The sequence below is a fragment of the Protopterus annectens genome, chromosome 3.part1, assembly GCF_019279795.1.
Source record: "Protopterus annectens isolate FY-2018-M chromosome 3.part1, PAN1.0, whole genome shotgun sequence".
In the NCBI taxonomy this organism is placed as follows: Eukaryota; Metazoa; Chordata; order Ceratodontiformes; family Protopteridae; genus Protopterus; species Protopterus annectens.
In genome coordinates this window covers 75,103,350-75,120,506 of record NC_056732.1, presented here as the reverse complement: position 1 = coordinate 75,120,506, position 17,157 = coordinate 75,103,350, and the positions used below count along the sequence as shown (strand labels likewise).

At 40.2% G+C, this 17,157-nt stretch overlaps 1 protein-coding gene across 1 annotated transcript in view; it reads right to left on the bottom strand.

Moving 5' to 3' along the window:
* FAM91A1 (family with sequence similarity 91 member A1) overlaps positions 1-17,157 on the bottom strand; it is a 1,899,235-nt gene that overhangs the window by 1,021,374 nt on the left and 860,704 nt on the right. Inside the window, exon 12 of the mRNA XM_044066590.1 lies at positions 3,459-3,577. Within this exon, the coding sequence (XP_043922525.1) occupies positions 3,459-3,577 (119 nt within the window). The remainder of the gene's footprint in view (positions 1-3,458; positions 3,578-17,157) is intronic.

Genomic DNA, 17,157 nt, shown 5'->3' with positions numbered 1-17,157 from the left:
CTGTGTGGAGTTTGCATGTTCTCCCTGCGTTTGCGTGGGTTTCCTCCGGGTACTCCGGTTTCCTCCCACATTCTAAAGACATGCTTCTGGAGCATTTCTCCCCAGGCCTCCGCTGAAAACAGGATCTGTGGAACTTAGTCGGACATTCCCGGTCAACAAATGTTAAATAAATAAATAAATAAAGGGATTCCTTCTGCATCAGAATCCTCATAAGTAGAGAGGGGTTGCATATCTTCCTATTTAGATGCATCACAGTTATTGGACTCCTGTTCAGATAAAACTCCTGGGGACAAGTCTCTTTTTCTTTTGGAAGGGGTAGCCTGGCTTCCCCTGATAAGCATTATAAGGTCTTCCGCCATTTTAAGCATTTGAGAGTGACGCAAGGAAGCAGGTGCTTGAGCTGGGGTCGTCGCTTTTTTGGGTGTGGTTCATACCCTGGGCCTTAGAAACTCGGTAGTTTTCAAAAGAACTGTAGACGCAAAAGAAGTTGTCTGTCTGTGTAGAGTATCAGTAGTCTGAAGTACTTCCTCGGAAGCCGCTACCTGCTCAGCAGCTCCAGACCCAACCAAGGTAGAGACATCTGTAGGATCCTTAGTCGAAGAAGTGTCTCGCAGCATACTGGACTCCGAAAGGGTCACAGAAGTGGGCATCAGGGGTTGCGAAAGTGCCTCACTGAGAACCGGAGAACTGACAGCAAGCTTAACGGAAGCGTCAGCGGTTTGGACCTGTGCGGTCTGTCTCTGTCTTTATCCTTACGTTTTTTCAGAAGATCTGTTGTCAGATGGCTTACTGAAGCCATATCGGAATTCAAGGACTGACAGTGAAAATATCTAGCTACAATAAGGGCCCAACGATGTATAGTTCTGACGTTGAACAAAGCACAAAAGTGACAGCGGGGGACGTCGTGGTCTGGGCCTGAACAAGTGATGCAGTAAGAATGAAAGTATCGGTATGGTATTTGCTTTCCACAGGTGAGACAATTGTTAACTTTTTCTGACATCGGTTAGAGCAAGAAAAAAAGATCCCCAACGGGGTACTTAGCTTTAGAAGACTTCAACTTCAATTCAGAAATGGCCAACCTGCACCCATGCGAACTGCTTCTGCTTCAGGCTCCTCGGCAAGAAAGACTGATGTAATGGGGTCGGCTGCCTGCTTTTATACCACTGACGACCTGAATTCAGTCCTGGAGCGACAGCAACTGAAGCAGAAATACTAAGCCTCTGGTATTCGGGCCGACTGTGGGCTACCCTAGCAGGGATAATCCAAATGTGATGACTGCAACAGTGAAACACAAAGAACATCATCCACTTCCAAATAAAAGAAAGGGCATCTGCATCCACATCAGATGGCATGGCACTCTAGAACAGAGGAAAAGGTGCTGTCGATTCAGAGGGGAGGCAAAAAGATCTACTTGAGGAACACCCCTCCGATGGACTATATCTAGAAACACAACTCTGTGAAGCATCCATTTGTGAGTTTCTGTTTTGTACCTTCTCAGGGAGTCTGCCAATAGACTGCGCTCTGAATGAATATATACTGCCTGAAGACTTAGTTGATAACTGATAGCCATATTCCCGGCTTTAACAGCCAACCTGCAAAGAAGGTAAGACTTTGTGCCCCCCTGCTTGTTGAGATACCACATCCATAAGCCAAAGGAGAAGGCATCTGGGAAGAGTAAGACAAGGACCCTACATCAGACTCTAAATCCTCATTCAAGGAATTAGGTTCCCTAGGCCTTTTGGAAGGAGTTAAAGTCCAAGGGGGAGTACAGAAAGAAAGACCTTTGGGAGGTTTCAGGGCCATAGTATTAAACAGGTCCTGAGTAAACACCTGTCATTCCCTTTGAGGATCGTTAGGACATACAGAAGAATGTTTAGTCTTCTGTTTTTTCTTGGTAGGGACATTAGCCTTAAACAAAGGAGGTTCCAAACCCTGATGGGATTCAGTAAGAGTACCCAAAATCTTTTCCCTGACCTGAATCGATGAAATCCCTTAGGGCCTCTAAGATAATCAGCCATGGTTCCCTCTTGATGTCTGGAGCAAACATCTGCACAGACTCACAGGATGTGTGAAAGGAAGGATCCATGCTGCCCTCCAACGGGGTCACAGCAGAGGAATCCAAAGTCGACATTGGACAGCCACTTCTAGAGAGACAAATGGTGGAGGTGGGACAGCCAAGGAATCTAGCTGAGATTTCTTGGCCTGCTCCTTATTTAACGGAAGTGCCTTAAGGTTAATCAATTTCACCATGCTACCCTGGGCTAACTGTTTAAGCTTCTGGTTTTCGAGACAGATGGCCAGGGAAGACAACTGGCTTGTTAGGCACAAATACCTTATAAATATTACTGAAGGTATGGTCGTGGGAAGCACCCAAATAAAAAGACACTGTTTGTGACAATCCTTATGGGGAATCTGCCTCCACACTGACATTTTCCCTTCTTGGATGACATGAACTCCAGGTAATCACAGGAAAACAAGACCAACAGTAAAAAGAAAAAGAACCCCAACTGGGCACTTATCTGATGGCTATGTGCTCAGCGCAGCAAAGGGCAAAAAGACCAATGAAAAATGATGGTGTTTAGACTGCCGGCCAAAGAAGTTCTAGGTACCTGCATCCGTGTGTCACCCTTATGCCTTACATCCTGTACTTGGAGCATACCTGTGACTAATGGAGCATATAAGATCTAAAGGCTTTGGTATACTGGCTGGACATTGGACTATCCTTGGCAGGACATCTCTACGGTGAAGAATACTGTACCAATGAGATAGAAGGACATCATATGGGTCAAACAGGGGACCTGGAAGGAAGGCTTATAGCTAGCAGAGTAACAGAGAAGTGTGAACAAAAAAAAAAAAATCAAGAAGGCAACTTTCTAAAAATTCACTTACATTTGTCAAAAAAGCAGTTTTTGCAAGAGGCAAGACACCACCCACAGCCTCTTTACTTACAAAGATAACTCTAGAGACAGACAACAGTATGAAAAGGAAAAACTCTCTAGTACAGTGCACAGCAGCCTTGTACGAACATAAACATCACAGTGCCTACAGCACAATATAACTTAAGAGTAAGTTTAAGAACGGCCAAATGTGATTGGGCAGTTAGAGCCTGATGAAATGGGCAACGATCACATGTAGGGAAGCTGTAAAAGTTTCCCATATTGTCTTAATACATTTCTAAGGTTTGACTACCATATTACCTGTGAATTATTTTCATTCCTGCCACTTAATGTTTACATTATGATCTGTTTTATCCGACTATGCAAAATACACTGGGGTTGAATGATTCTCTATTTACATACAAATTACTCCTGAAAAAAAATTCTAACACTTGTGTATCTACCTGGTAGCAGTTAAATAAATTCATAAATGAACAATAACACTACATAAAAGTTAAATGAATTCGTAAATGAGCAACAACGCATGCAAAGAAAAAAAAAAAAAAACAAGATGACTCTAACTTTGGTCCTCCAGGCTATTAGAATCGGTATCCGTTGCTGGACCTCCAGTATCCTGTATGGTGATTTTGGATTCCTCCCCTTCCCAGTTAAGAAGCATCTTCTGTGGATCCATTGAGCTTCTAATAAAAATAAATAAATAAAAGATTCATATGCTCCAAACCTCATGACAAATTATATACAAACAAGAAAAAATAAAAGACAGACAGATGCACAGAAAATTACAGCCAAAAACAGTAGCATGCATCAGACTTGACATCTGATCTGTAATTTACTGTTTGTTCTGGATGCCATGATGTACTCCTGAAAGCCAATCATTTATTCATTTTCCATAACTCGGATGACCAGAGTTCCATTACTGGCTTGGGTGACTGATGCTGCTGGCATGGGAGATGGGTATGCCTATCCTTGATGGGGAGAAGACAGAATGAGGCCATCTAAAGTCACAATACCTCTGAATTGGGAGGCATTATAAAAGGATAGTTTAGGGGTTGATATTAGGCCACAAAGCTACTTCTACAAAGTTATTATTCTAAGTGAATGGAACTTGTCTTCACAACAGTGAAAGCATAGTTGCCCCATGGTAATGCAGGTCACTCACTTCTACACCCAAGGGAAGAGATAGAGCCCAGCAAATACATTATCAGTGTCAAAATGTGAATGAGGACACAAGGACACAAAACATCCTCAAGGCTGCTTGAATGATGGCCCTTGTGGATGGCTCTTGTCTCCATACTGCCTATGAATGAGCAGAGTCTGACTGGGGAGGCCTGATGGGCAGCAGGTAAGGGACAAAAAGCAACCCAGACGTATTCATTTTCTAATATTCACTTCATCCTATTTAGGACTGCAGAGATGCTAAAGCTTATCCAACACTCAGTAGGAATAAGGAAGCCAACTAATCCTAAGCAAGATGCTAATCTCTCTAAGATCAAACACACACACATACACACACACACTGCATGAACTAAAAAAATAGGAGGACTAAACATACCTTCCAAGATAGCAAAATCTAACCAAGGAAATCTAAAGGTGTTACTGCTCAAATGCCTGAAGTATAAACAAAAGCTCCACTCCCTCCAAGCTCTCCTCATCTTGAAGAATGTGGACATCTGTACAGTTACTGAGATATGATTTAAAGGTGCAGAGAGTACCCCAGCAGTGCAAGGCTTCAGTGCCTTCCACAAAGCATATGTCTAGGTTGATTAGACAGGATAATATACACTGGCATTCCTTCATGTCCAGAATACCACAGACAAGGTCCTATACCATACCATAACATATCTTAGCAAGGTACAGATCACATCTTATCATGGTACAGATCATATCCCTGTCCCATGAAACCCATTAGCTTATATTTAGACCTACCAGAGATACTCAACATTCAACCAAATACCATATTCATGGGGGACTTTAAATGTTCATCTATAAACTGGGAATCCTACATGGCCCCAAATTTGCAGGGGCAGAGATTCCTAGACTTTGTAAACACAACCTGGACCAGTTACTGCATGCTCCTACTAGAGGTACAAATATATTGGACCTGGTACTCACAAATATGGGAGAATGCTGCACCCCCCCCCCCCAATTTCATTTCTACTCTGGTAAGGTCAGACTACAGTCTCCGTTAAAATAAAAATCAATTTTGTAACCCCAGCTAACCCTTTAATAGTCAGAAATTACTTCAAGGCAAAACTCCCTTTTATAAAGTGATAACCTGTCAAAATTTCAAACCCCTCCAAACCCAGATTACATAGTAGTCTATGTGGAATTATTCATAGAAGATCTGTACAACTATGTCAATGACTGCATAGAGACTGCTTTGTCTACCAGAAATAAATATAAAACTGAATGGAAAAAAAACACCCTGGTGGAATACAAAATTAAACAGGTAGTACAACAAAAGAAAAAAATCACAGCTAAAATTAGGAAGTGTAACACCAAAAAAGATAAATCCTCTCTCATCAAACTGAATAGACAATTAAGATGACTAATTAAGTCCAACAAAACAAATTTTAAGGTAAAGACAGCATTCCAGGCCAAGGGCAACCATAACAGCTTCTTTAGCTAATGTCCAAAACCTCAAAGGTAGCACACAACAGCGTGGTGAACTGTTGGTAAATGCAGCTACATTCATGGAACTGGGAGATATAACAAATCTGGCTGACAAATTCATATCCAGGTTTACTTCTCTCTCACCCCCAGTTGGATCCAGAAAATACCATCTAACATAATCCCTCCGACTATCAGTAAGAAGCAGGTCTTAGAAGTGTTCTCTAAGGCCAGTAATAAAGCTTTGATGGTCCCTGATAATATCCCAGGATGCCTCCTAAATAGCCTGAAATATGACCTAACAGGGCCATTGGGGGGTCACTATTCAACCACCACCTCCGAACAGGCTTCATGCTATGAGAATGGAAGACTGCAGTGGTCATTCCATTGCACAAGGGTGGACCATCAATGAATCCAAGAACTAGGGGCCCATTAGTCTCATACACAAAGCCATGGAAATGATTAACAATGACACAGGAAACCTACAGACACTTGACCCATTCTAGTTTGGTTTCATCAAAGGCAGGTCATGCCTACTGAACCTGATGGACTTCTTTGAGAAGGTCACCAAGGTAATGGATGAGGGCAAAACAGTGCACACTGCCTACCTTGACTTAGCTACGGCACTTGATATAATACCCCACTCAGGCATTGCAAACAAACTCGTGGATCCCTATGTAACTAGTTAGACAGTCAGCTGGTTCACAGACTGGACTGAAGAAATTATGATTGGACAGATCACTTCCATAAAGAGGTTGGTCACAAGTAGAGTTCCCCCCAGAGTTCTGTGCTGAGTCTAATCCTCTTTGGCATTTATTTTTCATAAGTCAGGGGTCTCTGGATTACCAATTTACAGTTGACCGTAAGCTAGGTGCAATCATAACCCCCCCCCCCCCGAAGATACTAACATTTTACAGGAAGGTCTAACAGAGACAAATGACTGGTGCCAAAGCCACCACTTAAAACTTAATGCCATGAAATACATAACAGTACCTTTTGAGAAGAAGTTGGTAATCCAAGGAAACTGCCTCATTGGTAAAACATTCCTAAAAGTAGACAAAGTAGTCAGGGTTTGGGGACTCCTGTAGTAACCTGGCTTTCAACCAAAATGTGCCTAAGGTTGTAAGAAAATCATTCTATGTCACTCAACTTCTAAGTAAGAACATGGCATCTAGGTCCAGGGAAGTCACCATGCTACTGTATTCAGCCATCATCAGACTTCTCATTGAGTATAACACCCCCTTCAGTATGTACCTGACCAGGCCACACAGGTTTCTCACAAAAAGAATACACGGCATAAACACAATGTCCTATACAGATTGCTTCAAAGCCCTGTCTCTATACTATCTCATACAGACTGATTAGAGTTGATTTATGCCAGACATACAAGGCATCCTTGGATCTCGCTCTGATGGACTTTTTGCATATTCACAAAATGAACAGCACCAGAACTACTAGATCTAAGGATTTAAACTTTACTTGTGACATAAATAGGACATGTTCAAGGGACAGGTATGTATCTCAGAGAATCTCTATTTTCTGCAGTACACTTCCCATTCATGTAAAGCAGAGCCATTCCGTAATCATTCAAGTGCAATCTGGACGAGTGGATGGGAAATTGGAAATTCACCACTGGTCTTTCACCTATGTCGCTGAGGCACAGAGGCAACAGTTTTATCATGTCCTAACATAAACCCCTTAAAATAACCTCTAATGCATAATAACTTGTTGCATACATTTGGGTTACATGATGTGGCTTATAAAGGCCCCAATAGTCATTAGTGTAGTATACACCTATGAACCTATAATTAGTTCACCTACAGCACATCTTTATGATATCGGGGAAAAACCCTCCAGCACCTGGTAAAAGAACACATGAATCAGGGCATGCAGACTCTACAGAGAAGGCACCCCAGAGTCACAAACTGAAATGGAGAACCAAGTACTGTTAGGAATTACTGTTAACTGCCACACAAGTATTCCATCCCAAAATCGTCATTACTAAAAATATTTGGAATTACTAGTGATTTTCACTTTGTCCTACACCCAGGGGAAAGTACTTGGCACTGATACAAGTGTAGAAAGCAGTCAGTTCACTTCATCTACATATGCATAAATACAAACCCATGCACTTAGTACAAGCACACACTCATATACGTTCATACATATATAAGGTTATATACGGTTGTTGTTCTTTGTCTTTCGGCTTTTCCCGGTTAGGGGTTGCCACAGCGGAACTCATCATCATCATCATCATCCCCCTTTTTCCCATTTACATGGGGTCGGGGTATCGTATAAACTGTCGCCAACTCTCTCGGTTCAGTGCCACTCTCCTGCCTTCTTCAACACTCATGCCTGACTGTCGCAGATCTTCTTTCACACAATCTATCCATCTCTTTGTTGGATGCCCCTTCGCTTCCTCTTACCTTCTTCCTGTCTCTCCCAAATCTCCCTCACCAGATTGTCTTCTGCTTTTCTACACATATGCCCATACCATCGTAATCTGTTCTCTTTGACCTTTTCTGCAACTGGAGCTACTTTGGCTTCTTCTCTTATGTCCTAATTTCTTCACCTGTCCCGCAGTGTGCATCCTACCACCTTTCTCAGGCACTTCATTTCCATCACCTCTAGCTTCTTCAGCTGTTCTGCCTTTACTGCCAAGGTTTCTGTACCATACAGTAGTACTGGTCGGACCACTGTCTTGTACACCTTACTTTTCAGCTTCATTGGCATTCTTCTGTCATAGACTACACCTGATACTCTATGCCAGTTGGCTGCAGCCCCTCTGATTCTAGCTTTGACCTCTTCATTCAGACTACCCTTCTCCTCAACCACCCCTCCCAGATACTTGAAGATGTTTACCTGTTCCACTATCTTCCGTTCTATCTCTATTCTCAGCTTCTTCTGATTTCCCCAATCTGCTGCCATTACCACTGTCTTATCTGTGCTTAGTTTCATCCCATGTGCCTTTAGATTTGCATTCCATTCTCCTATCCTTTGCTGAAGTTCTAGATCAGAGTCTGCCTGTACTGCCACATCGTCTGCATACAGTAGCTTTGTTGCTCTGACCCCTCCAACTGTTTGCAGATGTAGTCCATTACCAGTATGAACAGTAGTGGGCTCAGAGCTGAACCCTGGTGTACACCCACTCCCACTGGGAACCCCTCAGTGAGGCCAAACACTGTTTGTACTTGAGGGACTACATCAGAGGGATCCAAGGAAAAAAAACGAATGGCCACAGCAGAGTCACTCTTCTGTGGCCGAGAAAAATTACTAGCCTGCTGCTGTTGAGGCTGTTGAGAATTTTTTTATTTTTTGTACCTGGAAGAAGGAAGGATTGTTACATAGTATAGCCAGAAAATATGCCAAAAACGAGTTAAGACTGCCATCCACAGTCAGTAAAACAGGCATGTATCAAAAAAGTATTTTTTTCCACACACAAAAAATTACCCCAGCCCCCAAAAGTAATTTAATAGCTATGTCAAGAATCTCAATGGCAACACCCAGATCTGCTCTGAGTTACAGCACAACGGCATGAAAATTACAGAACCAACTGATATTGACAACATCCTGGCAGATAGGTTCAGTGCGAACTTTACCCCCCCCTCACCCCCTAAAGGGCCCATATCTATGCAGGAAGAATAAAGAGTCCCTGTAATCACAACTAAAGCCAAAAACACAGCATCCATGGGACTGGACAACATCCCAGGCTGTGTTCTACACAAACTTCAGAACGAACTGGCTCCCCAACTAAGCACCATGTTCAATCACAGCCTCAAGTCAGGCTTTGTGCCCAGTGAATGGTGCACAGCAACAGTTATCCCACTCCAAAAAGGGAGAGCCACCGCTGATCCCGGGAACTATCGCCCTATTAGCCTGATGAGCCTAGTCTGTAAGGCCATGGAACTCATAAACAAAGACATTGATAACCTCCAAACTCTGGACCCTACCCAGTTCGGGTTTGTGAAAGGCAGATCATGCCTCCTGAACCTGATCGACTTCTTTGAGGCAGTCACCAAAGCCGAAGATGAGGGTAAGGTGGTTCACACAGCCTATCTTGACTTCGCCAAGCCTTTCGACACCATCCCCCATTCTGGAATTATAGCTAAACTCACTAAACTAGGTATAAATCCCTATGTCACAAGATGGGTTGCCAACTAGCTCACTGACAGAACCCACACTGTAGAAGTTGCAGACTCCAAATCTGACAAGTGGAGTACCAAAGGATTCAGTCCTGAGACCTCTCCTGTTTGGTATCTACTTCTCTAAAGTACAGGCCAACACAGAAGACCTTTGGCTAACGAAGTTCGCAGATGACTGCAAACTAGGAGCCATATTAAAGTCCCCAAATGATGTGGACATCCTACAGAAGGGCCTCACTGAGGCAGATGCCTGATGTCAGAGCCATGGTCTCAAGCTAATGCCGAATATGTGATAAGAGACCTTGGAACCCAGGTGCACAGTAGTCTCTCCTTTGATAATCACATCGCCACAGTAGTCAGGAAATCCTTCTATGTGGCACACCTCATCACAAAATGGTTCTCATCCAGGAAAAAAGAGGTCATTGCTCCCCTCTACTCAACACTCATTAGACCCATTATAGAGTACAACGCCCCTTTTGGAATGTGCCTCACAAGACATTTGCTGCAACTGAAAAGGCCACAGAAGTATCTCACAAAGAGGATTACTGGCCTCAAACAGATGCCCTACACTGACCGTCTCAAAAAACTCCAGCTTTACTCCGTAGCATATCGCCTACTCCGAGATGATCTCTGCCTAACATATAAAGCTATGCCAAACCCAGAGCTGTTGAACATGCTACACCTAAAGAAATCCCAATCCCTCTGAGCTACACGCTCTAGGGACCTACACCTTGTCACCACAATAAACAGAAAATGCTGGAGGGATAGATTCCTGTCCCAGAGTCTTCCCATTCTCTGGAACAAGCTACCCATCTATGTCAAGCAAAGTTCCTCATTAGCACTCTTCAAGAAAAATCTTGGTGAGTGGATGGGAAATAGGAAATACACCCAGGGGATCACTTCTGTGGTGCTGCTCGACAGGGGCACAGGAAAATAACTTTCTTGCATGGCATAAGCCAGGGAACCTTGTTGGCTAGGCTTACTTAGGCCGATAGCCTAGTACCTACCTATGAACCTATAATACATTTTAATAAAGAAAAAAAGCAAAAAATAAAAAATTACTTTTAACAATTTTTTTCCACAAAAGTGAAAAGCCATACTTCAATGTAAAAAGTAATAAAGTCACATGACAACCTAGAAAAACTCTTTTTGTTTCACTTAAATCAACTATTTTCACAGAAAGGTTAGGTTTCTGTCACAAAAATAAAAAGTGGAAGTTTCTTCCTTGAAGGCAGCTTATCTGTCAAGCAATGGAAAACTGTTAGCTGACCGTCAATCCCCTAGAAACGTGAAAGATAAGAACTCTTGGGCAGCAGGAGAGATCTAAAGGGCTTGGCACCTAAACTGTTGACTTTATTCAGCTCTGATCGAACTGTTAAAAGTCTTGACTGGTGGAAGATGCCCTTAAGCTGTGGAAGCTGTCCAGCTGTTATATCCTGGACAGGATATAATGTCATATAGCTAAGGTTACTGCAACAGTGATCATATAGTAATCTAAGGCAAACAGTCTGGCACCTGTCTTATCAGGATGGAAAGCTTGCGCCATACTAGGTGGTGTTTGAGTGTTATGTCACCCAAGAAGATTTGGCAAAAATCCTGTCATCCCAGCTAACAGGAAAGGCAAGGGAAACTTATATGGATATGCAAGAAACACAGTGTATGGACCATGACAAACTTAAGAAATAACTTTTGGTTAGAACTACTGTAACTAGTATAACTCCTGAAGTACAATTAAAACATTTTACAATTAAAACATTTTACAAGTAAACTTTTACATGGACAAAAAAACTGTAAGTGCTCAGAGACTAGATTTTAAGCATGCTTTACAACTCTGGCTTGAACCTGACAGCAACAGCAAACACAAATTCAAAAAAAATGTAGCAGCTGATGGTTTTGAAAGAACTTTGCTTAGTAATATAAAACGGGTACTGCAGAGATCCCAAGAACTCTGATAAGCCAGTAGGTTTAATAGAATGTGTACTAGTTAATAATACAAAGTTTAAAATTAATCTGCTTCCAAGGCTAAAAATGTAATTAGAAACGTAATACTTTCTGTGAAACAAAAAACAGCAGATAATGCGTTAATATACTACAAAGCAGGGGAAGGGTACCATTGACAATTTTTTTGCTAGTAATACTAAAAGTGCTACTATCAAAATGTGAAAACTGAAAAAGCCTGTTTTAAATGTAGTTCCTATGGGATGCAATAAAACTACAGCTAAGATAACAACAGTCAGCTCCAGCTCTGTATCACAGTGTTACAACCAAGAAGAATGCACTGTATTTATCGAGGGATAGTAGGTTCAAGCCATGCTGAATTATGAATGCTTAACTCCCCTTTTCAGGCATCTCCATTGTGTAAGTATAAGAATAGTAACAACCAAAAAGTGGAGGTAATATGCATCCATGGCAATAGCATGGAAACTCATCTCCTTAAAAATGTAAACATTCAGACAGTTCTTGGGAAACTGCTACATCCTGAAGATATAACCCTAACGATGTTACACTTGAAAAATAGTTTCATTTTAAAGCACCATCAAAAATGTCAGAAGAAAGAAAATCCATATACATAGTGTGCATGCTGGTATACTTAACAGATAGCCAGTTGTTGTTGTGTCCTTCGGCTTTTCCCGGTTAGGGGTCGCCATAGCAGAACTCCTGTCCACTAATGATTGGCAGTTGATTTTTACGTGCTGAGTTGCCGGCCCTAACGCACAACCTTCAACAAAGGTACGCCCATTCACGCATGTCTCCACAGTAGACGCTCTAGCTGGGAATCGAACGGGACAGCGTTTTTCTGTGAGGCGACAACGCTACCGCAGCACCACAGCAAGTTAATCCACACAGTCAGTATAAGAATGCCAGAGGTGAGCAAGGCAGTGACACTTGCATAGGGATTCATAATCAAAACAAAGAAAAGGGAGTCAGAATAGAGATTGCAAAATAAGACAACATTTGTTTGTGATTAGACAGTAAAAAGATTCTTTCTGTAATGAGAAGCATGCCCCAATGGAATAAGGCAACAGAAACACAAAACTGCAGTAAATGTCAGTGTAAGAAATGAAGATGAACTGAGAAAAAGCACTGTAGTAAAACTCAGTTCAGGACAGAAGTATGTAAACTTACAAGACAAGACAAGGATAAAAAGAGAAAAAGAAAGTCATTTAAGGGAGTACCATCAGAACAAAACAAGTAGAGAAAGTGAGATAAGCAGGAGAATGCAGAGTTCCAAGCCCACTTATGCTAGTGTAAAGCAGACTGAAGTTGAACTCTAAGCAACAGAGATCTATTAATCAAGAAAAAAAAAAGTAAAACTGAAGATAAATTCTGTTATGCTATACACTTTATGGTGGGTGTAAGTACGGCTGTGTAAAATCTTACCATAACAGTAGATGTCCTTCTCTTCACTGTTTCAGTATTCCTAACAGAAGGAATCATCTGCCAAGGATAGCCCATTATCTGGCCAGTATACCTAAGCCTTTATACTTACAGGCACCATATGTCACACGTAGGCTCCCCCCGCAAGGCACAGGGCATAAAGATGATGTATGGACACACATACTCAGAACTGAAAAAGCCCTATGAGAAACAGAATATCCTTAGTGACAAGGAAGACCATGTACATCCAGAAGAAAAGGTCGAAGAACCCCTTCAGCCTGGAAGGCAAGAAAGAACAGGTTAGGGCAGGGAGGGGCGGGAATACATCAACAGTGAAGAGAAGGACATCTACTGTTATGGTAAGATTTTACATAGTTGTATTATATCCTTCCATATCATTGTTGCAGTATTCCTAACAGAAAACAGAGTACAAAAGCTCAAGAGGAAAACTTGGGAGAAGATTGCACGGAGCAGCCCTCCAGAAACCCATGCAGGACAGCCCTGGCAAAGCCAGCTCTAACCTTGAAAATAACATCCAACTTGTAATGGTTAGTGAAGGTATGAACAGAAGACTAAGTTGCAGCCTCAAGGATAGGACTGGTATCCAGCCCCTTGAAAAAAGCACCAGAGAAAGCAACTGCCGTAGTAGAATGAGCATTGAAAGAAGAAGGAAAACATTTATCATGAAAAAATAACAAAAAAGAAATGGCCTTGGAAATCCAGAAATACATGGTTTCCTAACAAAACAGCCAAACCCAAAGCCCTGGGATGAAAGAAAACAAAATGTTGCTCCAGATTTGTGAATATCTTGTTTTTCCCAAATAATATCTGAACTGTCCAGGCAAATCCAAAGACGGAAGAACCTTCTCACTAGCAGACTGAGGAGAAGCAAACAAAGGAAGATGAATATCAACAGAAAAACAATACAAACTAGATAAAAACAAAAAACAGCTGGCGATGTCAAGCAGTCCGTAAAATAGATCAAACAACCATTTAATGAGCGCTTTTGAAGGAGTCAATGCCCCAACTTCTTCAGATAAAGCAAGACTAAAAAAATGAACAAATTTATATACATATCAATCAACCAATGGTATTAATCGTTCAGTTTGTGCTTAATTGATGTTTATTAACCATGACACACATGAATTTAGCATTTACACCATTGAAAAAGGAATACTTTAGTATAAAATTAGTTTTAAAATCTAATAAAAATATATTTAAGCTACACAGTGAATATCAAAATACTCTCAACAGAACCTCACAGAAACAGTGTGCAATGTGCAATATTAACTCTCAAAACTAAAACATTATAGCTTTTAAAAAACATGTACATTAACATTTATAAAATATGCCTGGAGTGTATTTATATGTGCACCACAATTAATTTTCTGCAAAAAATTAATATATGCCATAATTAATAACTTATTCAATGTATTCTTATGTTTTAAAGCTAAATATGAAAAATATAAACATGTACTATACATAACAAATATGCATTAATTCCTTACCATCTCTACCTAATAAGTGCTTTTAACTTTAAGATGCTTTTGAGTGAGACAAATTCATTAAGGCCTGGTATAATATGAGCTGCAGTACGTATTTGCCACATTAACTCACTTTCTTCGAGTTTAAGTTGCCAGGGGCACCTCTTAATTCGCTTTCCACTTGGTATATAACAGTGTATTGAAACTTATGGGTAGGATTGTCAACTATATGCTTAGCTAATGTGTTAGTGGTCTCTTTCTTATTAATACAATATTGGTGTTCGTAAATCCTTTGTTTTATTTTTCGTTCGGTCTTGCCAATATAAAATGATGGGCATGCTTCACAGCATGCCACATAAACAACACCTTTGGATTCACAATTAAACTTACCCCTAATTGTATAGGTATTATCCCTTATAATCACTTTGTTACCATTCTTAATAAACTTGCATTGTTGACAAGAGCCACATTTCTGCATTCCAATCCCAATATTAATTTATCTCTCGCTCTTTTTTTTTTTATTATTATTTTCAAGTAAACATTTTAAATTGGGACCTCTTCTATATATAAATCTGGGATTATTGCCTAAAACTTTATTCAGGCTGTTGTCATCCAAAATAATTGCCCAATTTTTATTTAAAATTTCTCTAATTACCTTGTAGTCTAATGAATAAGTAAACATAAAGATCAAACCCAAATTATAGGTTGAGGCTTCTGTACTCCCCCTTGGATACTCAGGCATAACAGTTACCTCCCTGTCATAATCTTTATGTAACAATGGTCTAAAGTGACCTGAAGATCTTTTCATGTTAACTTCAGAAATAATATTGTCTACAAAGTTTTCTGGGTAGCCCCTTCTCATGAACATGGCTTTCAATAATTCACATTCCCTACCATAATCCACATCCTCTGAAACCATCCTAGCCTCCCTCACCATTTGTCCCTTCACTACTGCTCTTTTCTTATGGTGAGGATGGCTACTTGAAAAGTGTAGAAACGCATTAGAGTGAGTAGGTTTCCTAAAGATTGTGGTTTTATACCTCTGGTTAAGCCTATCTTTGGCAACTTTAATATCTAGAAAATTAATACTATCCAGGCCTACTGAATATGTAAACTCCAGAAAATCAGTCATTTCAGTAATACTCCAAATAAAGGCTTCAATAACATCTACATCACCAAGCCAAATAAGGCACATATCGTCCTGATACCTAGTGTACCATAGCGCATTTTCTTTAAACAAAATATTGTTAAACAACAAACTTTTTTCCCAATGCGCCATGACACAATTTGCAAAACTTCCACCACAAGGTGAACCCATTGCAACTCCGGTGTTTTGCAAATAATATTGTCCATTAAAGGTCATGTAATTATTGGATAACACAACCTCTAATAACATTTCTACAATGTATATATCATTGTCATCTACTTTTTTTGCTAACATAAATTCTCTGGTCCATTCTAACCCTAAAGATTGCAGTATGACTGCACACCGATCTTTTACGTCAATAGTGAGGAAAGTATAGTTGTCATTATATTCTAATTTATTAATATTGTCCAAAACATTCCAAGAGTTGCAACAAATTTGTGGTTCATCGTTAACAAGTGGTTTTAACTTACTATCCACAAATTTAGCACAGGCATATATTATAGATCCTCCACCATCTACGATGGGTCTAAAAGGAGGATCCAGACAACTTTTATGAAGTTTAGGAGAGCCAAATAAAGTGGGAATAAATGGTGCAGGCATAGTCAAGTATTTGGTACATATCTATGTCAATTGTTCCTTCCAAAAACAGGTCTTCCAATATACTTCTCATTTTTCTGTATGCACCATTTACTTCATTATTACTAACCTGTTTATATACACCAGAGGACAGATATACTTTCATTCTTTTATTATAATTTGGTTGGTCCATAAAGACCAACCCCCCACCTTTGTTGGGTTTCATTACCCTAACATTGCATGTGTTTAATATATTTAAAATATCAACTTCATAAGCAGAAATGTTAACTTTAGGCTTTTGTTTGTTATATACATTGCCTAGTGTAGCCCACAAATCTATTTCACATATTTTTTCAAACATAGATAATGTTACATGCAAAGGTAGGTTAAAAAGACTAGATACACGCAAACTATTGGTAAGTGAGGAACTTGGCCCCTTTAAACAGGTAAGATTCAGCTTGCATACAAAGTTTCAAGTCGACTATAGTCCTCACCAAATCAGCTCTCTTATCAGGCACGAATGACAAGCCTGGCATATTTTATAAATGTTAATGTACATGTTTTTTAAAAGCTATAATGTTTTAGTTTTGAGAGTTAATATTGCATATTGCGCATTGTTTCTGTGAGGTTCTGTTGAGAGTATTTTGATATTCACCATGTAGCTTAAATATATATTTTATTGGATTTTAAAACTATTTTTATACTAACTAAAGTATTCCTTTTTAATGGTGTAAATGCTAAATTCATGTGAGTCATGGTTAGTAAGCATTAATTAAGCACAAATTGAATGATTAGTACCACTGGTTGATTGATATGTATATAAAGTTGTTAGTTTTTTAGTCTTGCTTTGTCTGAAGAAGTTGGGGTATTGACTCCTTCGAAAGCGCTCAAAGGAAGATGAATAAACTGATTAAGACACAACT